Raw genomic sequence first — 27,704 nt, forward strand, 5'->3', positions numbered from 1 at the left:
GACACATGTTTCTGTCTGATTTGACCTCATCATTAGGGTTGAGCTGTGCCTCTCTAACAATCATGAGTAAGGTGTCCACTTCTGGATTCCCCTAGTAATTTAGGGTTAGACCCAAAGTTACTTAAATTATGCGTAAAACAAGGGATTCCTGGGAGTCCCTCTGCCAGACAATAGTCTCGGTTATGAGAGCCTTACCCAGAGTCTTTAACTCACTATCTTTCACAGAGGAGAAATATCCAAAACATATCTGTCTTTTTCCTGCCCTAGGTCAGTCCAGCTCATAAATGCTAGTCAATTCTCATCTGAACAAGAGTACCAAAAGAAACCCCAGACACGTGTTTCAGTATGATTAGACCTCACCAGTAGGGTGAAGCTGTGCCTCTCTAAGAATAGTGAGCAAGGGGTCCATGTCTGGATTCCCTCAGTAACTTAGGGTGAGACCCACATTTACTTACATTATGCAGAAAACAAGGGGGGTCCTGGGAGTCCCTTTGCCAGACATTAGTTCCAGTTATGAGAACCTTTACCAGAGTCTTTAGCTCACTATCTTTCACAGAGGAGAAATATCCAAAACATATCACTCTTAGTCCTACCCTGAGGCTGTCCACCATCAAAATCCTATGCAATTCTCCTATGAACAAGAGTACCAACAGCAAACTCAGACACGTGTTTCAGTCTAGTTGGACCTCATAAGTAGGGCAGAGCTGTGCCTCTCTAAGAATCGTGAGCAAGGGGTCCACTTCTGGATTTCAGTAGTGACTTACGGTGAGACCCAAAGTTACTTAAATTATCCAGAAAACAAGGGGGGTCCATGGAGTCCCTCTGCCGGACATTAGTCCCGGTTACGAGAGCCTTACCCAGAATCTTTAGCTCACTATCTTTCACAGAGGAGAAATTTCCAAAACGTATCAGTCTCTATCCTGCCCTGGGACAGTCCAGCACAGAGCTGTTGGGCAATTCTCCTCTGAACAAGAGTACCAACAGAAACTCCAGACACGAGTTTCGGACTAATTGGGCCTCATCAGTAAGGTGGAGCTGTGCCTCTCTAAGAATAGTGAGAAAGGGGTCCACATCTGGATTCCCCTAGTAACTTAGGGTGAGCCCCAAAGTTTCTTAAATTATGCAGAAAACAAAGGGGGGTCCTGGGAGTCCCTTTGCCGGACAATAATTCCGGTTATGTGAGCCTTATCCAGAGTCTTTAGCTCACTATCTTTCACAGAGGAGAAATATCCAAAACATATCAGTCTTTGCCTGCTCTGGGGCAGTACAGCACTGAAATTCTATGCAATTCTCATCTGAACAAGAGTACCAACAGCAACCCCAGACACATGTTTCAGTCTGGTTGGACCTCATGGGTAGGGTGGAGCTGTGCCTCTCTAAGAATAGTGAGCAAGGTGTCCACATCTAGATTCCCCTATTAACTTAGGGTGAGACCCAAAGTTACTTAAATTATGCAGAAAATAAGGGGGGTCCTGGGAGTCCCTCTGCCTGACATTAGTCCCAGTTACGAGAGCGTTACCCAGAGTCTTTACCTCACTATCTCTCACATGGGAGAAATATCCAAAACATATCAGTCTTTGTCCTGCCCTGGGGCAGTCCAGCACCAAAATGCTAGGCAATTCTCCTGTGAACGAGAGTACCAACTGCAACCCCAGACACGTGTTTTGGCCTGGTTGGACCTTATCAGCAGGGTGGAGTTGTGCCTCTCTAAGAATAGTTAGCAAGGACATTAAGCTTAAGTTCAAGCTGTATCAGGTATGGGGCATAGTTATTTGCATACAGGGGTTTTTTGTCGGGTGCCATGATGATGCCCAGATACCTTGCGAAAGTGGGGGACCAGCGTAAATCATTCATTGTTGCGGTCTGGGTAGTGGACTAGGTCAGTGGGATTATTTCAGACTTGGTTTGGTTGATTTTGTATCCGGAGTACTTGGTGAGCTTGCTAATGTCTCGTAGCACTGGTGGCAGATGTTTGTCTGGGTTTCTGATATACAGCATCGTATCATCTGCGTAGAGGGAGATGAATTGGGGAGATCCCATAATACGGATTCCTCTCGAGGCGTGGTTGTGTCGTAAGTATGCTGCCATTCCTTCTATTGTCAGGGCGAATATTAATGGTGAGAGGGGGCAGCCTTGCCTGGTGCCTCTCTGTAATGCGAAGGCAATGGATCTTGCTAAAACTGTGAATTGTAATACCCCTTCTGAACATGTGTTTCCCGTAATGTGTCAATGCCAGTATTAAATAAAGTTTTTAAAAAAAAGAATAGTGAGCAAGGGGCCCACGTCTGGATTCCCCTAGTTACTTAGGGTGAGACCCAAAGTTACTTAAATTATGCAGAAAACAAGGGGCGGGGTCCTGGGAGTCTGTCTGCCGGACATTAGTCCCGGTTATGAGAGCCTTACCCAGAATCTTTATCTCAATATCTCTCACAGAGGAGAAATATCCAAAACATATTAGTCTTTGTCCTGCCCTGAAGCAGTCCAGCACAGAAATGCTAGGCAATTCTCCTCTGAACAAGAGTACCAACATCAACCGCAGACATGTGTTTCGGTCGGGTTGGACCTTATCAGTAGGATGGAGCTGCGCCTGTCTAAGAATAGGGAGCAAGTGTCCACGTCTGGATTCCCCTAGTAACTTAGGGTGAGACCCAAAGTGATTTAAATTATGCAGAAAACAAGGTGGGTCCTGGGAGTATGTTATTCTCGTCTACCCAAGCCTGTAATTGGAGCAGGACAGCTTTTGCAAATATCTTGCCCATACTGTCCAAAAGAGATATGAGTCGGTAATTTGCTTGGGAGAGCCTGACCTTTTTTCAAATATTAGTATAATTACCGCATTTTGCCATGAGGCTGGGACTTTGCCAAGTCTAGTAACTTCATTATAAATGTTGCACAATACTGGACCCCAGACCCTTAACTAATCTTTCTAAAGATCAGTAGGTATTTGTTCCATCCCAGATGCATTTACACTTTTTTGAGTCCCTATTGCCCTGCACACGTCCTCTACAGTAAATTATAGAGTTTTGCCCCTACAATGTATCCCTACAGGTGATTGCACGGTCATATTTAGATTGGCGTATGGATCTGAAAAGTGCTGCCACCAAGCATTTGCCGATATGCAGCATTGAAGGCTTATGTCCCCATTAACCTCTTCACATTTCCCAATTCTTTGCTGATGGAGTTGGTGTGTGTGTGGGTGTCTGGATGTGTGTGCCTATATGTGTATTAGAGAGGATTAAATTGTGACTTGGGGCAGCCATCTCTGCTTTCCTAGGGACTGTGACTTGCAAGCATTGTGAAGTTGGGGTACACAGTCTGGTGTGGTGACTTGTCACCCATAGTAGCCAGGTGATGAAGGGCTTGGTGTGTTTAAGGAGCTGCAATGGATCCAGGGTGGAAAGAGGCAGGTACAATGCAGACCTGGTCACAGAACTGCATCCTATATGATCGGGCAATCTGGGCCCTGTGGTCTATTGACCCTTGTACCCATGGGTCTTTAGGCAGAGTATAGGCTTCAGACATGACCTGTGTAACATTGGTCCCTCTATGGCTGGATTTCCGAGGTCCGCTTAATGTTGGCTTAGCAGGGCATATTGGAGATGTTAGCATGTGTTGAAGATTGCTTATGCAAATCCACAACCCTTGAACGTTGGGATGCCTCTTCATGGCCTTTCATGCATTGCCAAGTGTGCATAAATCAGACTCAGTCTGCCCAATTATAGCACCTTTGGAAAACATATGTCTGTGCCAAGCCACTAATGGTTTTACCATCGAAAATTTGACATTGTAGCATATCTGCACTGAGAAGCCGTGAGTCCAGGCCTGTTGCCTTGTGTTCTGGCACCTTCTGTTTGAAGTAGGACGAGGGACTATAGCAGGCCTTGCCTGCCTAATACGGCCTATATGAGGACAGTTTATCTGGACCTGGTTCCTGGTGAATAGTGACTCATGATGAGGCCTGTGTGCTTCAATCTTAGGTTGGATTTTGTCAGTTATCACACTTTCCAATAGAGTTATTGTAGCATAAAGCATCTGGGGCCAGTTGGCCTTTTCCCTCCTTGTATGTGCTCCTGGTGTGGTCCCTAGGACAAGGGAGATCAGCCGAAATGGCTTTCATCTAGTGTAAGTAAGGCTAATATTCCTGTCTTGAGTCACTAACATGTTCCTTTGACCCAAGGAAATATTCCAGGCCCCTCTAGCAATAAAGATGCCTTAATAGAAGCCCCCCCCCCCGATCCCCCAGCCTGGGTCACTTTACCCTCGAGACAATTCTGCAGTGAAGACTTTGCATTCCCAAATAAAAAAAACGGTTTCTCTGAAGTGTTCCTAATGCAATGGGAGTGAGACATTACAAGCAACCCAACCCGAAGAGTAAAGTGGGAGGGTGGGAATGGGAGCCAAAAAGAAGTAATGGAAAATGACCTGCAAAATACTGACCCAAATCCTTCCCATCTCCTCTCTTCAAGATTAGATACCCGTCATGTAATCTAGGTGCCATTTGTGGTAGCATTCATCCTCCCTTCTCTTCTTTTGCTGTATTCATCACAAACTCTGGACAAGACAGAAAACAAACATAGAGTGGTCTGAGGGGACTGACCATGTGCACGTTAATAAGTGCAGTGGGAGTCAATGGTGTGTACTCAGTGAGTGTGAGAAAATGTGACAGTTAGTAGAGCTTGGGTCTACAACCTTTGGCTCTCAATGTGCTTTGAATGCCAACTCCCATCAGCCCTAGCCAGCATAGTAAACAGTGAGGGATCATGGGAGCCGTAGTCTAAAATATCTGGCGAGCCACATGTTGAAGATCCCTGAAATAAAGGGTGCTCCTTCTTGCTTCTTGATTAAGGAGTAGGATCTTCAATGCAGATTTGAATAAGTGGATGGTAGTTGGCTTTCTAACATGAAGAGCAAGGGAGCTCCAGTGGTGTGGGGAAAAAAATGGAGAAGAAACGAAAATGACAGGATGGATGGAGATATTATGGAGTGAACTAGAGCATAGGTTTCGAGAAGATTAGCCGGAGACCTGATGGGTAGGTTGGACGGGGGTTCACGCTCCTGGATGGATGTGAAGACAAGCAATAGGCATGCAAAGGGGAACTGTTTTTTCATCGAAAGCCATTAGATAGTCTTTATTTATAGAAAAGCACTTATATGGAAAATATATTTAAACAATTAGTGTGCAGACCTAGCATGAGAGCAGTGGAGCACTGTACAGAGTACCAATCTCGGTTGGGTGATATTTTATGTAAATATGTGCTCTGTAAAGCACTTTGGATTAAGGCGCTATATGAATAACACATCATTATCATTATCATTACAGAGTGTTGGTAGTCAGCACTTGGACTGGCATCTTTTAACAGTAGCGCAGTATTGTGAGGTCTGTGCATCGGTAAAAGAGAGAAGTTTAACGGATCAACAAGGGTGCAGGCAGGGTTGGCAGTCTGAAAGATGGAAGCCAGTACAAAGGGAGAGGTTGAGGGAATGAGCGCAACAAGGGATGATAGAGATTAACGATGGGGAAGGAGTGAGGATGGGGAACGATAGGAGGGCTGCAAGGATGTCACATGTTTTGATTTATTTCAGAGGACAAGGGGGATGTAAATTCATTAGTTAAAACAGAAGAACAAATAATGTGAGGGTGAGGGGCAGCTAAAATGGCTTGCAGGGTGGAGGAGAGTGTGCAAGGGTGAGAATATAGAGTAGTAATTCGATTGGTGAAGTAAGGTGGTTTGGTTGAAACGAGTGCAGTGGTCAAGAAGAGAGGAGCATTTTTATAGGTGAGGAGACAAAGGGGGTTCAGACTAACACCAGGTATGGAGGTGGTGTTGCATTTCTGTTTTAAGGAGCGGGATCTGAGCAGTGACGAAATGTTGTGTGCAAGAGGTAGAAGGGGTAAAGTTATGCAAGGGAAAGCGGTGGTCAAAGAAGGAGCGAAACTAGATAAAAGTCAGAAAATGCCTGTTCAATAGAGGAAGCCTGGGATGGAACAAAAGTGAGAAGGGTGTGTGGCACAAGGGGGGATAGCTGTTCAGACACATATGTGTTCTGCACAGACAAAACATTCCCCTCCCACTGCTTGGTAAATAAAATGCTTGCTGTAGAAGGGTGACAGAATATGTTATTTAATTATTTTCTGACTTGTGTATTTATTCATGGTGCGGCAGTCCTGCTTTTCAGGCCTATAACTGGCAAGTCCATGTGCCATGGGCATGTTACTTCTTTGTCTCACACATATATCGATTCAGTACAATGCATGTGAATTTCTAAATGGAAAGTGCTTGTTTCTATTGGCCGAATGTACCTCTTTTTTATCTCTTTATTGTTGGTTGCAACAGCCGTTTGCACTGAGAGCAGGGCAGTTTTACTACAGATATCCAAGTCCTACAGTAATAGCGGTTACCATTGCCCACCTTGCAGGAAACAGCAAGGAAAGTTGACCGTACATTTTGTGAGGCAATTACTTAAAGCAGCATTGTCAATTAAGAGGGACCAGGAATTAATTTATTTTGTATTTTGTTTGATAATTTCAATGTTTTTATTTGTTTTAATTGTGCATGTCCTTCAACCATTTTCTATGATTTCATCAGGTTCAAATGTTGTGTTCATGTCAGATACCCCTTTGATGCTCCTGGAATTGCTGTAGTGCAGACCATGCTCTCAACATTTTGTATGTGGGTGAGAGAATGGTCCAATCTCAGTCTAATATTCATTGGCCTTTCTGAATAATTTGCCTCTACATGAATGGATAGTGCTATCAGTGATTTAAATGTTATTTAAATTAGCATGGATCCAATAGGATGCAACCAACGATAGTCACTGGTCACCAACATTGGAATGACTGTGAAGTTTGGGACTCTTGTTTCAGGCTGAATGGCCCTCCATAGGCAACTATCTACCTAAACCAAAGCACTCCTTGAAGCCTTACAATCCCTAAGGAGATGATGTGCTGTAGTGTATCTCTATCTCATCATACTCTTCTGAAGGCATCACATTTACTAAATGTTCCTTTTCTCTTCCTATAGAATGAAACACTGGGATCAGATGCCACTTACATGGTAAGTACCTGGTACAGGGAAGAGATTCAAACAACTTTAAATGCAACCCTGCCCTACATATGCTTCATCCCTTTGTCCAGTGTAAACAATGGATCCACGTGATCTAGGGAGAAGATCAAATGGGTGATCCATCATTTGTATAGGAGATGTGTCCCCAGTCATATAGGAGTGTGCCTGAAAAGCGATAATTATGCAGATTAACTGCTCTTGCTCTTGTAGTTATCTTGAGACACTCGTGTACGACTCCAGCCTACCAACATATCTCATGCACATTCATACAGTTAACAAATACCATCAATAAAACTTTAGATACACACTTATGTGGCATAGATCAAATATGCAATACAAATATAGTCACAAATAGCTACATAATTTTGCAATCAATTAACCAATGAACTTTATTCAGGTAAACCGTACTCATTGAAGTCATACAAATTAAAACATACACTCAAAATATAATATGTAAAGTAATATAAACTACAACAGTACAACCCATCTTCTCTCAAACACTCCATCAGAACATTCATATTAGGCATCTAATAATTAATAAAACAGTGAGCATACATCATTAAAAAAAACATGAATGTTATCCAAACATGCACCTCTGTTTTATATTTCAGGAAGCTATGGCATATGATGCTAGGCTCCCAAAGACATACAGTTTCCCAGCCAAGAAAAGAACATTTAGGGCTAACAAAGCAGGCAGGCGATTGTAGTACTTTGCCATGAGCTTTGAACTCAGCCTGCTCCTGCTCCAGCATACTTATTCATGGCACCATATCCTGGACATCACTCATCCTTTGTTCAGCTTTCATCATGCATTTGCTTTATCACCACATTTCAATACTACAGCTTCTAATCATTTGTTAGTCAGTTCCATGAAAAGGTATAGAACATCCACCTTTTCCAGATTGTGCTCTGTGAAAAGGTCTGGCCTTCAGAGGATAAATTGCCACTACTTGCCCCCACTTGCACAACATTCTAAAGTCCACTCAGCAGTGGTAGGACAGATTTACAAGGAACAATGTTGTACACAAAGTTCTGCTGATAGCAAACATCCAGGTCAGATGGCTAATACAGATCACTCTGTCTCAGCTGTGTCATGCATACAGAGATATCACTAGTATGAGATCAAATTACTCTGGCTGTACAATTGTGTGACCCGAGCAGCGACAATGCCACAAACAGGCATGTCTTATATTCACAGTTTAACGTGCCACCAGGCTGACTTGGACACACAATTATTATCATTTGAAAAAGAAGTCCAGACAATTGAAAAAACAACTCTCTATGTTGTCACTTTGTTTTGGGGCAGATATCAGGAATGCATCTGTGACTTTGAACTTGCCTTGTGCCATGGCAGTGCTGCTGCTGAGGTTGTCAGTAGACTATTTCAGCAAAGGCACATGTTTGCACTATAGCTTTGGCATGGAACATTTATGAACGGGGTGTCTGATTAGCAGACCTATCTTACAGAAACAGAATTACCTACATTATTTTAGTTAATAAAAATAAAGAAGCTCGGACTATCCCACCCTCACTAGATGTCATTCAGTCACAACGTTGACAAAAGGATTTCGCCCTCCAGCGATATATATTGGACATCTCTTATGTCTTGATGCAGGTAGTTGTAATTTTATGTAGTGTGAGTATTGTCTGTGAGCACTCAGGGCTAGAGACAGGTGTCTGTGGGCAAGGCAAGACTCTTTACTAGCTTTTGATATACTTGTATTACTGTTTTATATCTCTGTGACTAGGCTAATCCTGTAGTCCGGAGATCACCCAAGGGTTGCACAGAGCTGGAAAGGGGGAAAGTGCACACACAGAGGATAGCAGGAACAAGTGGTGCAAAGAAAAGGGTTTCAATTCCTCCTACATGTAAGCAAACACGTTGTTAACACAATAACAAGATGACACCTACAAATGGTGATACACCTTTTATCTGGTGTATTCAGGTCTTTAGTGAGTTCTCTTCTTATCTGTTCCCCAGCTCTGGCCTGGGACTAACTGGGCAAAGCCTTCTCAATACATCAGTCTTTTCTCATTTAAAACTCTTATACAAAATGGGGGAATTAATACACACACAACCTTATTAAAATCACATATAGGTCTCACCACCCCTACCTAAGCAGCTACAATTTATTTTTAAAAAGTATAGAAATATCTATAAAGTTTGACGTGTGCACTTGTCAACATACAGTGTTGGGGCACTTAACCCCACTTCCTCATCCCTTCTTTCTCTCTGCACTTGCATGATCTGAATGCACATAGGTACAAATAGGTCCATCTCTATCTTTCATTGTTATATTTGTTTTTCTCTCTCATGTTCCCTCCCGATGCCCATGCTGATTTAGTGCCTCTCATAGGTCTAAACCCGACTTGTGAGCAATTGCATAGGTGATTGCATTCTACATGCTCCATAATGTCGCTATGATATTCATCATTTTCTAGAATTTTGCTATATACAGTATAATCCTCTGGGTCTCCAGATGTGCTTTTTAGAACATAAGCATTCCTCTTTCCAGTAAGTTGTTCATCAGTTTGTAAAAATTGAGTCCAAGTGATTCTTTGGGGAGAATGCCTATGTAGATACCTGGAGTACAGGGGTCCATAGCAGTGCCGGATTTGTTGCTCAGTTTTATGATTATATTAGAAATCTTTCTCAGATAGGGGTTTAAATGTGTTAATTGGAGAGGTGGTAGTGTTGTTTTTGTATCCAGGAATTCTACTGTTGCTTCCGTTCCTTACTAATGTGTTGAATGGTGGGGAGGTGTTTATCATGCCTCATTCGTAGAAGATTGCATTGTGGGTGCAGCCTGCACTATGTGTCCCTCTTTTTACCATTTGCTTAAGGTAGAAGCTGGCCATATAGGTGCACAGACCTTTGGGTGCTGATGCCGGCAGTTTCTCAAACAAAAAGTTGAAATCGTAGAGGATGGTTAGGCATTTGTGTTCTATCGCAAGCTAGCAATTAGGGCTTCAACGTGTCCTGTAAAGGCAAAGTTGACAGAGTGCAGCCTTCAAATATGAAGAAAAGAGGGATAGTTTTGATGATTGAGAGTGCAGTGGATCAGGAATCCTTAAGTCTATGAAGTTAGTGTCCTGTGAAGTCTAGATTTTGAGTTGTTCTTTGTGGGCCCTCTAATGCTTTGCCAATCCATTTGGATTGGATGAGTTTAAAGTTGTTGGGGTTGGGTTCATGAGCTATTAGCTTGTATTTTTCCAATAACTATATTTCTGTTATGAAGAGCATGTTGGCTCATCCTTTTACTTTATTGCCTTATTTTATGAATCTCTGTCCTGTTGCTTAGAGATGGAGCGGGTGTTTTTCAATGTATCTTGTCTGCGGCCAGTGAGTTTCATGTTAGTTTCATGTCTCAAAAGAAATGTCAGAATGGCTCAAGTAACAACCCCCTTCCCCACGTTCAGCACCACAGGTTCTAGAGAGTTTCGTAAAAAGGATAGGTGGACGGCACAGTTCTATCAGTCTTGCACACTTTGGCTTACTGGTACAACTCAAGATTTCAGGCATGGGCATCAAGCTTCTGGTAGTTCAATTACTTCCTTAGACTTGTCCGCCTTATCATAAATGCACAGTTCTAGGTTGATCTTCACTTTCCCACAATTGAACACAGGCTTTTCTCTGCCGTGGTCGAACCTGCTTCTCGGATTACATTCATTTTCTCAATTTCTCACAGTTCTGTATAGGCTTCCCTCTGCCGTGCTCGAGTCTGTCTTTCACCTTTCACTCTATCATACAGTTCTGCACAGGCTTCCTTCTGTCGGGCTCGAGCCTGTCTTTCTCTTCATGGGGTTCCCTTCCCCACCTTTTGTCCTAGGTGCTTTTCTTTTCACTGTGGAAGACTTTCGAGAAATGCAGGGATTTTTCTTAGACCTCTGCATGACCACTTCGACCTCACACAGTTCAACAGTTCTACAATCCACAATCTTCCTCATTTTGTAACACCAATGCCTTTTGGTACTTGTAGATCTAATTCTCTTTAACGTTCATACACTTTGCCCTCTTGGCATATTCAGATTTCATATTATTTGCTTTTCATTCATTCAACTTTCTTTTGGGATTGCAGTTATTTTCTTGCCATTGGTTCCCACCGTAATATGCTTAACTTCAACTCGGAACATTTCACAGACACATTTGAATGTGCGATCCTGCCTCGCAGGGCCACTCTGTTATTTTGTATCCTTCCCTTTTACATTAAGCAATTGCCCTTTCCAATACACGTTTTATTGACACACGTGCAACCTTCATTCAACTTTTGGGTTACAGTTACTTTTGGCTTTTAACACAAACCGGGCTTTTGTTGCCTTCAATAACTCACTGGTTGTGTTAATTGGTCTTCTTTCATCAACGCTCTTCATGCAGCAGTGAAGGCCCTTACCAACACCTCCTTGGCTCCTCTCCAACTCTGCAGTTCACCCAAGAGGGTTGCGGGCCACTTTCAAGCAACTTGAAGGTGTCTTTCTTCTGCTTACTCCGCTTCAGTCTTGGAACGCTTCTGGCTTCCAGAAAGTGTGGAATTCTCACCTGGCTCACTCTCAACCTTTGCCTCTGCCAATCAGCCCCTTGGCCTTCCAACTTCCACAGACTAGTTCGAATCAGCCGCAAAAGAGCTGTTCCTTCTCATATCCAGCCTCGCCCAGAGTGTGTCTGTGCGCGCCGCATTTATCCTAACAGGGAGTGTTAACAAGTGGCAGGTGTGTATAATTAGGATTATGTGCCTGTCTCTGTCTGGAATTATGGGAGCTGTAGTTACCCATAAAATAAGCAGGGATCGGTGTTAGATGGGTTGTGGAAAAGGGGGGATACCATGTCTCACCATTGGGTGCTTCTCCCCCACTCCCTGAGGGCCCCCTACACAGGTGATCCTCCCTCACTTGTCCATCCCCAGGGGCGGGATCCAAAAGTGATGGCCTTTTCCTGCCTACCTGAGTACGCAATCCCCGGGGACTAGGATGTGAAACACCCTCTGTTTTTTCACTCTGGCACATCCCCATTCAATTTGTTGTGCGCTTCGTTTGTTGTGGGGATGGGCATCTGCACCAACGTTGTTGCTTCCTTGATAAACAGGTCCAGTAGGTTGCTAATTGTGCCATGTATGTCATCTCTTTCCTGGTATATTTTAGTGGCTGGTCAGTCTTTTGTGATTAAAGGCATGTTTAGGATGTGTCTTCTTCTTCTGATCTTCTGTGCCTTCCTATGTAGGCTACATCTACACAATTGAAGTTCCAAGGCCAGTTACATGTGTCATTCACATTCAGAACTAGCTATGCAGGGTGTGCTGGGTTCTGTTTGTGTCCTCATGCTGTCACTCACTTTGCTGTTTGGTTCCTCCTGGTAACATTTGTCAAATGTGTGTGAGATATCAGTTAGTGATATGATAGGATGTGGCATTTATATTGCGCCTCTACACAAGTGTTTCTAGGTGCGAAAAGACAAGGGGGGGGGGTGGAGAGAGGACAAAACAACGATTTTACGAGGCCTTGTGTCATTTAGATAGTGCAAGTGCGAGGAAATGGATGGGGGAAGTGTCAAATGGGGGGATGGAGAAGTGCAGGCATTCAAAAGTGCAGCCAGCTGGAGGCTCAGTGCAGGTAAAGGAAAGGAAAGTGCAGCCAACCGGTGGCTCTTAGGCGCAGAGAGAGGGGACTGTAGGGTTTCAGACACAGACCACAAGTGCTGGGGGAGCCAGGAGGCAGTGTGAGGTGCAACTGGACATGCAGGGACCTAAGCCCGAATTCAGAGGGTGGCCAAGTGACCAGTGCGTGAACTAGACTGGACATCAGCATGGGAGAGGAAGAGAGGAAGCGGATGCGAAGAGGAATGTCTTGAGTTGCTTCCTGAACCAGAGGTGGTCTTGCTCAAGTTTGAGAGAGGCAGGGAGGCTATTCCAGAGGGAGTACTGCCCCTGACTCTCTGCTTGGAAATGCGACTGACCCTCAGAGAGTTGGAGGTGGATGAGTGGAGAGCTCGAGAAGGGAGATGTTTTGGAAGAGAGTGTTGGAGTTAGTGTGGTCCGAGGCCTGGTTCCATGTCTTTACAATGACACCCAAAATCACCATTTTGTTTTTTAATTTGGGGGTCCCCCCCAAGCACCCTGTTTAAACTGCTTTCTTACCCATCCCCTTGCTACCCCCACAAATTTTAAACCCATCCCCCATATATCATTTTATTTAATTTTAAACACTTGATACCCCCAGGCACTAGAAAGCCTTGTGGATGATGCAGAGGGTCTTGAACTTGATCCTTGCCACCACTGGGAGCCAGTGTAGAGAGTTCCGTGTTGGAGAGATGTGATCCCTGGGCTTGAGGCCAAGGACATGTCTCACAGTCCTGTTTGGGATAATTTGTAGAGGACTGAGAGTAAAGTTAGGAAGATTTAGAAAGAGGCTGTTGCAGTAGTCCAGACTAGAGAGTACCAGAGCTCTGGAGACAGCGAGCTTCTGGGGGAAAGTGAGTAAAGGAAGAGTACCTCTGAGGAGGTGCAGCTGATATTTTGACTTTTTAGAGATGTCAGCAATTTGAGGAGAGAAGGAGAGGGTGGAGTCGAAGATGACCCCAACGTTCTTAGCCTCATAGATAGGAATAGGAAGAGGTCCCGGAGTGGGCAGCAAGAGATAGAGAATAAAGGAGGGGGCTGGTGTTCCGATGAGGAGGATCTCAGTCTTACTGGCATTAAGGCAGAGATCATTGGTGGGACACCACTCCTGGATTGGGGACAGACAGTCTGGAATGAGAAAAGGGCTAGTGGCAGCCGAGGGGAGCCTGAAAGAGAGCTGGGTGTCATCCGCACATAACACTGAATGGAGCAGAGAGCAGCGATGCAGTGGTCAAGAGGTGCCAAGTACTGTTTGAACAGCCAGGGAGAAATAGAAGAGAGGAAATGGCCCAGCTGGACCGGGGAGGGTCGATCAGTGAGGCAATTGTGCAGGATGGCATGGTTCACCGTATCGAAAGCAGAAGAAAGATTGAGGAGAATGAGGAAAGAAGGAAGGTTAGAATCAAGGTTAGGGAGCAGCTCTTCAAGGATTTTCAGGAGAGCACTTTCCGTCCTTCTGAATGCTCTGAAGCCAGACTTGTGATCATGGAGACAACCAACAGTTTCAGTGTGAAGATTAAGCTCGGAGATGGCCAGCTTTTCCAAGAGTGTGTCCAGGGAAGGAGTGATTACGATCGGGTGATAGTTAGCCAGAGAGGAAGGATCATCAGGGGGTGCACAAGGGAGTCGGTGCACAAGGGAGTGCTTAAGGGGAGGAGGAGAAGGTTCCAGTGGCAAAATAATGATTGCAGAAATTGGCCAGGGCTGGAGAAAGGGTGTCAATGTGGTCCTTGATGGTTCTGGAAGAACAGGGAAGAACGTAGATCGAACTTGTCTAGAAACATCATTGAGGAAAGGGAAGGAAGAGATGGGAGGACGAGAGGAGGCCACAGGCAGGCCAGGAGTGGAGGAGGAGGAGGAAAAGGAAGAGAAGTGAGGGTGGACAGGATGTCCTGAGTTTTAGTGATGCAATGAGAAGCCAAGGCCGTACAGAGGGCCTCAGAGGGAACAGGAGAGGAAGAGACTGCAGCAGGGTTGGCCAGCTACTTGCAGATGTTGAAGAGTTCAGCCTAGTTGTTCGATGCTCGAGAGAAGCAGGCTTAGTTGTGTGCTCTTTTCTTGGTGAGGACAGAGAGTCTGTACTTCCTTTGGAGCAGGCAGCATACCAGTTTGTCATTGGGTGCACCTGTAGCCACCCAGTTCCTCTCAGCCACCCTGCACTTGTGTTTGAGGGTGACAAGGGTGGAGTCGTACCAACAGTTGCACTTGAATTTGGGATTCAAGTGGATCCTCATGACATGGGCAAGTACATCAAGAGTATAGGAGAGAGAAAGATGGAGGTCAGAAAGGGCTGTGTCAGGATGTGAGTCAGCCAAAGGTGCAGAAGGAGGAGAGATATTAGTGGAAAAAGCCTCAAATGACACACAATTCACTGCCTAGGATGCGAGGGAGCACATGCAATGCTGGATTGAGAGTTTAACACATTTTGCCCAGGATGTGAGGGAACGCACGCGGCCTAGGATGCGAGGGACCACAAGGAGAGCATGGAGCAGGGGGCCAGTGGGGCATAGGGAAGAGGTCAGAACACAGGGGCAACAACACGTGTGCAGGAATGAGAAGGGGCACCAGGTCGGGTGGTTGCGTGGAGTGAATCACGCTAACTCTCCCTGCAACTTCTTACCTGGAGGCTGCAGACAGGATGTTTAGGTCAGCCGCACTCACTGTCTACACCGCAACTCCACCGCTGCCAGACACCTGCGTCGCTCAACACAGTGGCCTTGTCCTTCGAGGGGTTTGCCGCAGAGGGTCCGTGCCTCGGTTCTTATAGGCACAGATGCGTGGACATAGCAAATCGTACTACATCTAGTCAGGCAGTGTCTCCTGTGCACCTGCGTTGTTAAACAGTCCGTCCTTGTTTTTAGGGAGAATTATCACCCAAGTGCTAAATTCCCTCTACCTTAGAGTCCTCCAGCTCATTTACTATATTTTGGGACTTTGAACTTTTCATTTTGAAGTTTGTTTTACTTTTGTGTTCTTTGGATGTGGAATTTTAGACAACTCCATTGGCATAATCTTTTTCTTGTGTGTCACACAGCACCTTCAGTGCAGTGGCACAGGGATGTCTTTCAGACTCCCCAAGGATTAAATACCTTCTCTGGGACTGACTACCGTCTCCCAGTGCATGTAAAGTTAAATTGACTCCGATGGTCTTTTTAAATTCATAGACCCAGCACACACTATCTTCCTCTAAAGTGCTGGAAGGGTTGGCGTAGCATCCCCTATGTCTAAACACTCATGTAACAGTCAAATGTTACCCTTTCATATTGAAATGGCTGGTGGCAGTGGTTTTAGAACAAATTACCATGTTTTTTCCCGGCCATGAACACTGGCAGCTAAAAATCGGGTCAGCCACGTTTTTCAATATGGCGCCCAAGACCCCTCTGTAAAAACATACTCTGGTCATCTTTTTTTGCCATTTCTTTTAGGAAATGTCCTTCTTGTGTTTAACTCTGCACGCCAAACCAGGTTTGGTCCCTTTGTTTGATGCCCTTTGGCGGGCTTCAGTGCTGAAGCCCTCCTCTGGAGCCTGAGTGTCTGGGGTGAACAGGATGTGAGGGAGGTGCCCGAAACTCCCTGTGCTTAGTCTCCTAGGACACCTGAATGCACTCTGGTGTGACTGGCTGGCTGACTGTCCAGCAAGGACAGCCACCCTGGTGGGTGAGTGACAGCTAGGCTGTAATGAATGGGAGAAAACTGTTTAAAAGCAGGTCTCTGGGACTTGGAAGGCAGAGTCGACCACTGGAACGAAAGAACCAAAGACGAGCTGAAGAAATATGACTGCTGCAACCCCTGGACTGTTGGTTTGCCTGGTGAAGCCCTGCTGCAGGTCCAAATTGCATGAAACTCCCTTGACAGAGAAGCCCTTCAAGGACGACTTCTTCCCTTGAGCTGGTGAGAACAACCAATTCGCAAGCCACCTGCACACCGTCTGTACACTGGTCGAATTTTCATCAGAGTGCTGTTGAAAACCGGCAAGCCAGTGAGAAGGATACCAGTTTGTGGACTTTAAGGCACTCACACCTTAAAACCGACGCTTAGCAAAGCTTGTGGCTTCTTCCCTGGGCAGTGCAGGAACCTTCAGACATCCTCCTTCTTGTCCCCATGACTAAAACTCAGGAACAGCAAGATCAGCAGGAACTGCCAGGAACAACTGCCTCAGCTACAGCCTTTCTTCATCAATAAGGTACTGTGCAAACGTGGTGTGGAAATCCTTTCTGCCGCCGTGAAAGTTTGTGAAACTTTCCCAACTTTGGAGTCTTGTTCATCCTAACTCGACATATAACTCTTTTTCTGGAAAACTACTCCTAAGAACATTGGCAAAGATGTAACCGTTTACTACCAGAACTGCGCTATCCAAGACACAGAACCATTGACTTTGGCCCAGGCCTATTGAATTGAATTGCCTCTTGTAGTGAACTGAAACTATTTGTCCTGCCTCTGAAAGTAATTATGTTTCGATTCTTATAACCTTTGTCTTTCTACCCCTTTTGAAAGTTACTTAAGTGCCATTTTGCGCCCACTTCAGGGGAGCCTAACTTGTTCTGAAACTTATTGGTTGTGTACTGTAGTGTATTATAGTGTGATATTTAGCTGTTTCTTACTAGTGGAATGTTTTCTAACTAATGTGTAAATAAATGTATATTCTTTTACGAAGAAACATTGAGTAAGTAAGTGTTTGAACTACTGTGATTACAAGTACTTTGTGTAACATCTTGTACTGCTCACATCCCTCCTGAGATAAGTCTGGCTGCTCAGCCACTGCTACCACATAACTGTGTAGTACAGGCTTGTACCAAAGGTGAGATTGTGCTTACACTTGTAGTCTTAATTGTGTGTAGTGTTCCCAAAGAGTACTGCATGTAATTCTGCCTAACACTTGTCCTGCAAGGGCTTTTGGAAAGGCTACCTGAGACCTAACATGTTTATTTTGGTCTGGCTTATAGCCTTTCTCCCTCAGAGGAATTTGAGGCACAATTGCTGAGTGGTGTGAGGGAGAGCTCTTTGGTCGATGGTTGGAAGTTTATCTTTAGCATGAAGGATCTTGTTGCTTAATTCCCTTGTTACATGAGTGTCTTTCCTTGGATGTCCTATTTTGGGGGTACAGTTTTACAGCTCATATGTACTTGAGAGAGCCAGTGGGACTTCTGTGGGTGGTAGGTCTGAATTTATTTGGTTTTTATTTGTTAGTGTGTTGCAAAACTATATCAATGAGGCTGACTTCTCGAGCACAACAAATCAAAACAGTTGTGTGTTCACGTAACTTTATTCGGTTTAAAACCATAAAAGCATCTTATCATCACAGTGGTTGTAAAACATGGTGATACAAATAATTAATAAAATACGATTAAAAATAGCACCCAACACTTTCCTATACAAAGATAACATTTGAGATATTTAAAAATGTTAATACATCGTTGTTACATAATGTAATTCATTAGCAATGGCATAGTTGTGCGCATACTTTTACTTTATAATTGTGTTCTTTGGAGTCAAGCTCTATGGAGATACTTGGAGATAAAATAAACTGAGTTTACATCAGCGGTACTTTTACAAAATGTGACTGGTGATTCAGTCAATGGTTCCTCAGGTGAAGAATTGGCAGCAAATACCCAGGGCAGAATAACAGGAAGTGTTTTTTTGATTCCTCTGGGTTCCTACAGACTGTACATTGTGCATCCGTTGCACTTGACCACCTTGCTGGAAAGACGGCCACCTTAAGGGTGTTAGTGCGCAATTGGATGAATAAGGCTTGAGCGGGTGCCACACAATCCAAATAGGGCTCATAGCCCTCTGATTGCTTAAACATTATATATGGGGCACCCGTCCTTATTGCAGCACACGTCCTCTTTATCTTCCTAATGGTGTCTTTGTGACACTTTATCTTAACCATCGCTTTGAAGCTGACCAGGTCCGGGTCCTCAAAGCCTTTGTGGATGGACCAGAGCCATGTGAGTAAACTAGATTCAGGTACATTCTGAAGGCTGATTTGCACTTCTCTGTATTTTTGCAAGTTGTCTAATCAGTATAACAATGGTTTATTTGCTAATACTTCGCTAATGGGCTGGAAATTGCATTCCCAGCGCAAACTAGCCATGGGGGAACTCTTATATTGCAGAAAATTGTTGTCAACGACATTTAGCTCCACGGTTTTGCAGTGACCCCACATCTCGACCCCATATGAAGATTCTGACGAACCCTGGACTTTGTACAGGAGAACCATCTCCAGTTCCGGAATCACCTCAAGACATTTCTCTTTGCTTCCGCCTTTGCCTCTCTTCTCCCCTGCTGATCTGTTTTCTCTTTCGGCACTGTACACCTGGCCACACTCTGTCATTCGGGCCCAGGTACCTGTTCACCCTGCCAAACTCCTGCACTGCCTCCGGGCCACCCCTTGCAATGGGGTCTGTCTCTGTACCCATACAGTCCCCCTCCCACTGTCCTTCTGCACTTATCAGATATACCCTATCTGACTAATCTAGCACTTGCCACTTGCTGGTTGCACTACCACTGCTTATTGCCTTTATTTATTTTACTTATGTATTCTTTTCTCTCCTCTGTTACCGCACTTTCCACTTCTCCCCCCTTCCATGCACTTTCCCCCTTTTCACTTTTCCATGCACTTTCTTAATGTCATTGGGCCTAGCAAGATCGTTGTTTTTGTTTCCCCTCCCTTTGCCTGGTCACGCTCTGAAACACTTGTGTATGAGCGCAATATAAATAAAATATCACTTAATTTCATTTCATTACAGTTTTAAGGCTGGGGAAATAGCAGCCCTGCCATACCTGTTATAAAATCAACGGACTCCACTGCTATACTTTTCCAGCGTTGTTGTGGCTTTTGAAAAGTGAGCCCTCCATGTGAGATCATCTGAGAACCTATTCACTAGGTAGTCATAATGACATGCCTGCTCCAGAACATAGTCATCAACCAAAACCTTCAGTTTCATCTTCTTGCAGCTTTTTTGACCGAAATCCATCACCTTTGTTTTTTCTACGTTGAGCGTCATTGAGAGCTCTTCACATTTCTTAACAAAAGTTTTTAAAATTCTGCCTGAAACCCATAGGGGTGGTAGATAATAGCACGACGTCACCTGTGCAAAACCGTGCCGGGAATTTCTTCTTACCCGGCTTAGGGGGATTGATACCAGATGCCAACAGTTCCTCTATTATAACATTAATATACAGACAAAATAGGAGGGGGGGCAACACCCCCCCCCATCGGACCACCCTCTCCACAGCAAAAGAATATGCAATCTGACCATCTAACCACCATCTCACTGACACCCTATTATCCATGTAGAGGGACTGAATGGTAACCAATAGAGACCCTTCTCACTCAACACAGACCACAGCTTACAGCGGGTAACGCTGTCAAACGCTGTGCAAAGGTCTTCAAATATTGCATATATTCTGACATGCTCCAAGGAGACGTATTTGGACAATAGTACATTCAAACTAAAACATTGGTCCACTGTACTAATGCCAGGCAAAAACCTGGCTTGAAGGTGGTTAATAATATTTTTCTCTGATGCCCAGTGTTGAAATTTCTAAACATCGTTCTGAAGGGCTTATTGAGGATGTAATTAGAGATATTGAAGCAATAATGTCAGTTTTCCTCAGTGATTGCTTTTTTACGCATGCGTGCTGCTTATGCATCGACTCTGTCTTAAGACCCTCTTAACACACCGCGAGGGGTGCTGCACATTGATTATGTGAAATGTGTGTTCCCTTTGCCCCCCCAAACCTCTAGCTTTTGAATGAATCGGGTGGGTTGGTATTCTCTGCCCCTTCATTTTTATGTTTGTGGGGGAAAACAAACCAGAAGCACGTTAAGGGCTGAAGGAAACATGAGAGCACATTACAAAAACAGAGTGATGAAAATGAATGCAAAGATAAAGACTCAAAAAACATGTGGGCAAGATTAGGCACAGGGCGCTCACCAGGCTTATGCCACACATGTTCAGAGGTAAAGATAGGGGGTCTACTGCATGGCACTTCTACAACTTTTGGCTTACACCTTTTGTGTTTCTAACAATTGATTATTTGATTACTAGGAGCTGAACTATGGAGATCAAGCAACGTACGAGCAATTAAACAGGTAACATCTTCTATTGCATTGTGCTATGTTCTTCATTTAAACAAAAGAAACACTGTGTAGCGCATTTGTATGGTAGGTTACTTCTAAGTGTTCTTGTAACATTACTCGGTATAGTATTTACTTTCCCCGTTTGGTACTTACATACACAATTGGTCATTTTCACAAAGAAAATACAATGCCACCTGTAAAATGTTGGATTAGGTCTGATTGGAAGAGGCATAAGCTATGCACAATTGCTGAAGTGTAAAAGAGGGTATTTGAAACGTTTAACTAACCAAAATCATTTTTTGCCTCCTGGCTAAAAATAATTTAGTTACATCCTAAACATTCCGCCAGCAATAGGTGTATCTTTACACACTGATTGCACACTCACACCTAGATCACACAGGTATAATTTAGATATGCCTTTAAGTGTGTAAAGCATATGTCTAAATGTTTTTGTCTTAAAATCTAAGTTACGACTTGTTGGGTTGCAACCAGCGTTTGTACTGTGCAACATCTCCCATCCCAGACATACCGGTTGGAGCACCTACTTTTGCTGCTTCATAGTAAGTCACTCGTGCATAAGTTATGAATCTATGTAATCACACATTATAGTAATTACAGAAACCTATGCACATTCTCAAATGATTCATTCTTTTGCAAACTGACTCTAATACTTAGGGACAATTTACAAAAGAATATAACAAATGAGTAAGCTTGAAATAAAATTAGTATTGAGCAGATTTAAGATGCTCCTGAGCGTTGTCCTAAGAAAAACAAGTCCGTTTTAAACCGCATGTATCCCACTAAAAGTTATCTGCTCTACATTGGTGAAAGACATTACATTTGGATACTGAATGTGCCTTATTGCCAGAATAACAAAGATGTTTTTGAATGAAAACATGTCTTTTTTATTTGGTTCATTGTTCCAAAAATACATTAAATAGTGTATGCAGACAATATTAATTATACAGGGTAATATTTGCTTTTATATGGAATATATTATATCCACCAATAGTTGTGTTATTGTTCTGCTCTTTTATCAGACAAAAGAAATCCCAGATTTCTGTTTCATGACCAACTTTTACATATCCTCATTGTGTGTTGAAGCCATATGCCCAAATTAAAATCCTCAGATAAATGTGCTAAATTGACCTTGATTGAGTGTTCTTGTATGAATCCATGTGCACATTGATATCCTCAACTTAACTTGCAGATTGACATTCTCACCATAGAGTCCTCTTAATAACCACAATTGAAAATCTTCCTTAATGTCAACATCCTCTATTAAATATCCTCAAATGAGTGTGCTGCAAAGACTTCAGGAGGGGTCATTATCGATTTGGATAATGACCCTTACCCGACTTATAGCCTGAAGCAAAATCTCTAGGTTGGGACATTTTCCCACTATAATGTCCCCTCCCTCAGTCTATACAAGGCTATGCTGGAGAGAGTGAGCTCTTCTTCAGCTTACTAAAGTTGTGAGTTATTTAACCAATATACATATCTGCCAATTCTGCTTTCTGTGTAGATTTGACAAATGTGCAGGCACTTGCAGATCAATGCTACATTGTACATTATTTATTGTATTTATTGGGTATTTGTAATGTGCCTATTTATTTTATTTCTTTACATATTGCACATTTGAGTGGTGCCCACGCACAAGCATTTCCAGGTGCCAACAAGACACAAGGGCGGGAGGTGGGGGGGGAAGGGCGTCAGAGGCAAAAACAACAGAATAAACGGTGCTACTAGGCCTTGTGATGTTTGGACCATGCAAGTACAGTGACAATAAGTGCAGGGCAGAGGGGGCAGGTCATGGCGGAAGGGCTGGGATAAGGGAAGACGGAGGGGAGAAGTGCAGGAAAGCTGGGGCCCCAGGCGCTGTGCAAGTGCTGAGGGGAGTCTAGGAGGGTGAGTGCCAGGGGAAACAGGGGTAAGGGTCACCTAGTACGAGGACAGGGTGGACCAGATTTAGGCTGGTCAGGGAAGGGTGCCAGAGGGCATGTGCTGGTTAACCCCTTAAGTGCCAGGCTATTATGTAAGTCTATGCAAAAAGGACATACTTGTCCTTGGTACTTACGGGTGCTGGGGTACACTGGACGAGAAGGGACTGGCCCCTGTAAGCACAAAAGGGACCAGGCACCAGGCACAGTGGCAGGGGGACATTGGCAAGGGAGGGTGAGTGGGAAGGAAGAGGAGAAAAGGAAAGTCTTGAGAAGTTTCCGAAGCATAAGAAGATCTGGATCAAGTCTGAGAGGGGCAGGAAGGACGTTCCAGAGGGAGGCTTCTGCTAAAGAAAAAGATCTACCCCCACTCGCTGCTTGGAGAAACATCTGATCTGCAGAGAGTTTAAGCTAGAGGACCAAAAGATTTTAGCAAGGGGGTATTTAAGGAGAGAAAGTTGAATGTAGCAGGGCCCAGAAAGCCTTGTGAATGATGCAGAGGGTCTTGAATTTGATCCTTGCGCCACCAGTGGAGTGATTTTAGTGCTGGAGAGATGCAGTCCCTGGGCTTGAGGCCAAAGATAAGTCTTGCAACCCTATTCTGGATCAGTTGAAGAAGGAGAAGGGAGGAAATAGAAAGACTGACGAAGAGGCTGTTGCAGTAGTCCAGCCTAGAGAGGACCAGAGCTCTGGAGACATTGAGATTCTGTGGAATGGTGTGGAAAGGGAGAATGTCTCTGAGGAGGTGAAGCTGAGAGTTGGACCTCTTGGCAAGGTCCGTGATGCGAGAGGAGAAGGAGAGAGAGGATTTAAAGATTACCCCAAGGTTTATTGCCTCACAGGAGGGTGAGGGGTGGGGCCCAAGGAGGGCAGCCAAAGGGTGGGAGAGAAGCAGGGAACAGGCAGCCCAATGAAAAGGATCTCGGTCTGACTGGCATTAAGGTAAAGATCATTAGCAAAGCACCATGCCTGAATAGCAGTCAGGCGGTAAGGTATTAGAGAGGAAGAAGAGGTGGTAGAGAACGGAAGCTTAAAGGAGAGCTGTGTTTCATCAGCATAACACTGGAAGTGAGTCGAGGATGTGGAGATCAAGAGGGCAAGAGGGGAAAGGTAGATATTGAAAAGCCACAGCGATAGGATAGAACCCGGAGGGATGCCACAGGTAGAGATTGAGGTGGCAGAGAGGAAAGGGCCCAGTTGCACTTGGGAAGGTCGGTTAGAAAGGAAGGAGGTCAGCCGGGCCAGTGCCCGGTTCGGGATGCCAAGGGTATCACAGTGTTTATTTATGAGGATGACATGATTGACCATGTGATGGCAGAGGAAAGATCAAGAAGGATCAGAATGGCTGGGAGAGTTGGAACTAGGATTTGAGAGCAGGTCTTCACAGGTGTTCAGGAGAGCAGTTTCTGTGCCTCTGGATGCTCTGAAGCCACACTGGTGGTCGTGGAGACAGCCAGCAGATTCAGTGTCGTGGGTCAGTTGGGGGATGACTGACCTCTCCAGGAGTTTGCCCAGGAACATGGTGATAGAGATAGGGCGATAGTTAGCCAGGCACGAAGGGTCAGCAGATGGATTATTTAAGAGAGAGTGCACAAGGGAGTGCTTGAGGGGTTGTGGGAACGAGCCAGTAGCAAAGGAATAGTTACAGAAATCAGACAAGGCAGGGGGCGAGAGGAGATGTTGTCCATGATAGTTCTGGAAGAGCAGGGGAGCACCTGTTTGGAGCATACTTTCAAAGAGCGGACTACTCTAGAGACCTCATCCAGTTCAATGGGAGAGAAGGAGAAGAGAAAGGGGAAGGGCGAGAGTGGGGCCAAGGGAGGCAAGATTGGAGGAGGGTGGACAGGGGAGTAGTGGAAATTGAGGACAGGATGTCCTGAGTTTTGGTGGAGAAGTGGGAGGTCAGGCCAGCGCAGAGGGACTGGAAGGGAAGAGGAGAAGAAGAGACTGCAGAAGGATATGCAAGTTCCTTGCAGATTTTGAAAAGTTCAGGCTTGTTATTGGTGGCCCCAGAAATGTGGGCTTGGACATGAGCCCTCTTCTTAGAGTGGATGGAGAGTCAATATTGGCTTTGGAGCAGGCAGCAGGCCAGTTTGACAGAGGATGTGCTTGAGGCCTGCCAGTTCCTGTCAGCAACTTTGCACTTTCATTTCAGAGCAGCCAAGTCAGAGTCATACCAAAAGTTGCACTTAGAGGCAGGCTTCATGCCATCCTCATGACAGGGCAAGGATATCCTGAGTGTTGGAGATGGAGAGACGGAGATTTGCAAGTGCTGAGTTGGTACAAGAATCAATAGCAGGAGGAATGAAGATGGTTGCAAATGCACCAACTGACACATGCTTCATCGGTCATATGATGTAGAAGGAGACTGGCAGTGCGGGCACGGGCATCGCCGGGGGTCCAGGGAGCACCAGATGGGAGGAGACTAGAGAGCGGTCAGACCAGGAGAGAAGGGTAGTTAGAGGGTTTGAGAGAGTGATGTCTGCTTGGATGAGCTCATCCATGGTGTGTCCAGAAGAGTGGGTCAGGACGGAGGGAATAATTGTGATAGAAAGAGTCACAGATGTTGGGGAAAAGTACAGTGGCTGCATCCGGAGTGTTTAGATGAATATTAAAGTCACCAAGGAAGAGACGTTTGTGGGAGGAGGACAGGAGAGGTCAGCCTATTCAGAGAGGAAAGGTGGGAAGGTCCAGGGGGCCTATAGATAGTGGTGAGAGAGAGAGTTGGAGACTAAACCAACAGATGAGGCATTCAAAGGAATAGTAAGATTGAGTGGGAATGATAGAAGCAGGGACCATTCAGGGAAAACATGTGTCACTCCACCTCCAGACCGGTTAGCCCTGGCTTGGAGAGGATCTTGGAGCCATCAGGAAGTAGAGTGTCAAAAACAGTGACAGAGCTGGCATTGAACCATGTCTCAGTGAGAGAAAGTATGTCGAGGTCAACGTCTTCAAGAAGGTGACAGATGCAGAGGAGTGTTTATCAGCAGAGCGAGAATTGAGGGTAGCTAAGTGAAGCTGGTTGCCACCTTTAAAGGTCTTCCGAGGTGGGGTACAGGGATGTGGTACACCCATTGGTGGGGGCTGAGAGGCAAGAGGGGTGGCAGTTGGAGTAGTGGCTGCAGAGAGGAGGAAATTGATGAGAGACGAGAGATGCCTAGCCAGAAGGAGGAGGTTGGGCTGAGAGACCTGAGCTACGATAGTGGGCATCTCTTTGTATCTGGAAGATAGCTCAGGGGCAACAGGCTCACCTTGGAAGCAAGACGACGTGGAGCAACACAGGTTCGATCCCCGTGCCGCGCTCAGAAACCTCTGGGTATTTAGCACGTTATAAATAACCAATGACAAAATAGTGCAATTTTGGTAGACATTAATGATGCACCTAGATGATGAGAAGTATACCAAGAGAACTTCCCATCGAGTTCCACCAAGGAGGAAAAAGGGGATAGTATAGAGATCTTATGGGGAGTCAATAGGTCAGGTGAAGGGACAGTGAAGAGGATGTCAGTGATAGTCTGTCTGGAGGAAGCATTGACTAGGTATCAGCAATAGGGAGGCCTGGGTTGGAGGCCAGGAGCACATTCTTAAACGTTTTCCTTCCAGACTCCAAGAGAGAGCTAGGATAGGTGATAGAGTAACCATTAGATTAGATAGGGGAGACAGGGAGCACCCTGGGTACAGGCGGGGGTAGTAGGGCCAGGAAGAGGGAATGCACTGTGCAAGAGGAATTCACCAGGTGGCCTAGAAGCCAATACAGGGGAGATGAAACAGAAGTGCCGTAAGTCAGGAGTCCAATGAGAAAGGGCTTAAGTTACAGCAAGCAACAGTATCACAACATAAAACAGATAGGGGGAAGTAGATGGAAGCAGCCAATGAGGATGAACGAAGGAGGCTGGAAAAGCCTCAGAGGCAAGCAGCTATCCTGCGGCCATGATGAAAAAGCCCCAGTATGGTATTCTAGATGCCGTCCTCAAGGCCCCAGGGGCCTAAGCAGCATGGTGTCTTGCCGGAGTGCAGGAGGGAAAGAAGTGGCAGACAGGGTAGACATTAACTTTTGTTGGAGGTCCTCCGGTGGGGGCCGGCTTTCGCCTGCAGGCTCCCAGGCCAATCACTGAAGTAAATGGAAGCAGCCAATCAGGCTTAACGAAGGAGGCTGGTGAATCCTCAGAGGCATGCAGCTATCCCAGCAGCCATGGTGAAAAAGGCCTGGGATGGTATTGTAAAAGCCGTCCTCGAGGTCCCCGAGGCCTATGCAGTGTGGTGTCTTTGGCAGAGTGCAAGAAGAAAATAAGCGGCAGATAGGGTAGACACTACCATTTGTTCGAGGCCCTTCGGTGTGGGCCGGCATACGCTTGCGAGCTCGAGGGCCAATCACTGTCGTAGATGGAAGCAGCCAATCAGGCTGAACAAAGAAGGCTGGTTAAGCCTCAGAGGCAAGCAGCTACCCTGGCGGCCATGATGAAAAAGGCCCTGGATGGTATTGTAGATGCCAGGGGGCTAAGCAGCGTGGTGTCTTGCCAGAGTGCAGGAGGGAAAGTAGTGTCAGACAGGGTAGACACTACCCTTTGTTGGAGGCCCTTCAGTTGGGTCTGGTGTCCACCTGCCGGCTCCAGGGCCAATCAATCAAGTAGATGGAAGCAGCCATTCAGGCTAAATGAAGGAGGTTGGTGAAGCCTCAGAGACAAGCAGCTATCCCGGCAGCCATGATGAAAAAGGCCCGAGATGGTTTTTTAGATGCCGTACTTGAGGTCCCAGGGGCCTAAGCAGCATGGTGTCTAACCAGAGTGCAGGAGGGAAAGAAGTGGCAGCCAGGGTCGACACTACCCTTTGTTGGAGACCCTTCGGTGGGGGGCGGTGTCTGCCTGCCGGCTCCTTGGACGATCACTGTGTTGCAAGGCACATCAAGACAAAGGGGACGTGTGAATAGGGACAAAAACAAAATGGTCCTACAAGGCCTTGAGTCATTCACACCTGCAAGCGCCATAACAAAAAAGTACAAGGGAGG

General features: G+C 45.3%; 1 protein-coding gene across 2 annotated transcripts in view; it reads left to right on the plus strand.

The window, feature by feature from the left end:
* The window catches only part of LOC138531317 (carcinoembryonic antigen-related cell adhesion molecule 4-like), a 388,448-nt gene that overhangs the window by 333,983 nt on the left and 26,761 nt on the right, over positions 1-27,704 (plus strand). For both annotated transcript variants that reach the window (XM_069640982.1, XM_069640983.1), the window contains exons 6-7: positions 7,023-7,055; positions 20,728-20,771. In XM_069640982.1, the coding sequence (XP_069497083.1) occupies positions 7,023-7,055; positions 20,728-20,771 (77 nt within the window). The remainder of the gene's footprint in view (positions 1-7,022; positions 7,056-20,727; positions 20,772-27,704) is intronic.

This window comes from Ambystoma mexicanum, chromosome 1q, assembly GCF_040938575.1.
Source record: "Ambystoma mexicanum isolate Mex_15411 chromosome 1q, UKY_AmexF1_1, whole genome shotgun sequence".
Taxonomy (NCBI): Eukaryota; Metazoa; Chordata; class Amphibia; order Caudata; family Ambystomatidae; genus Ambystoma; species Ambystoma mexicanum.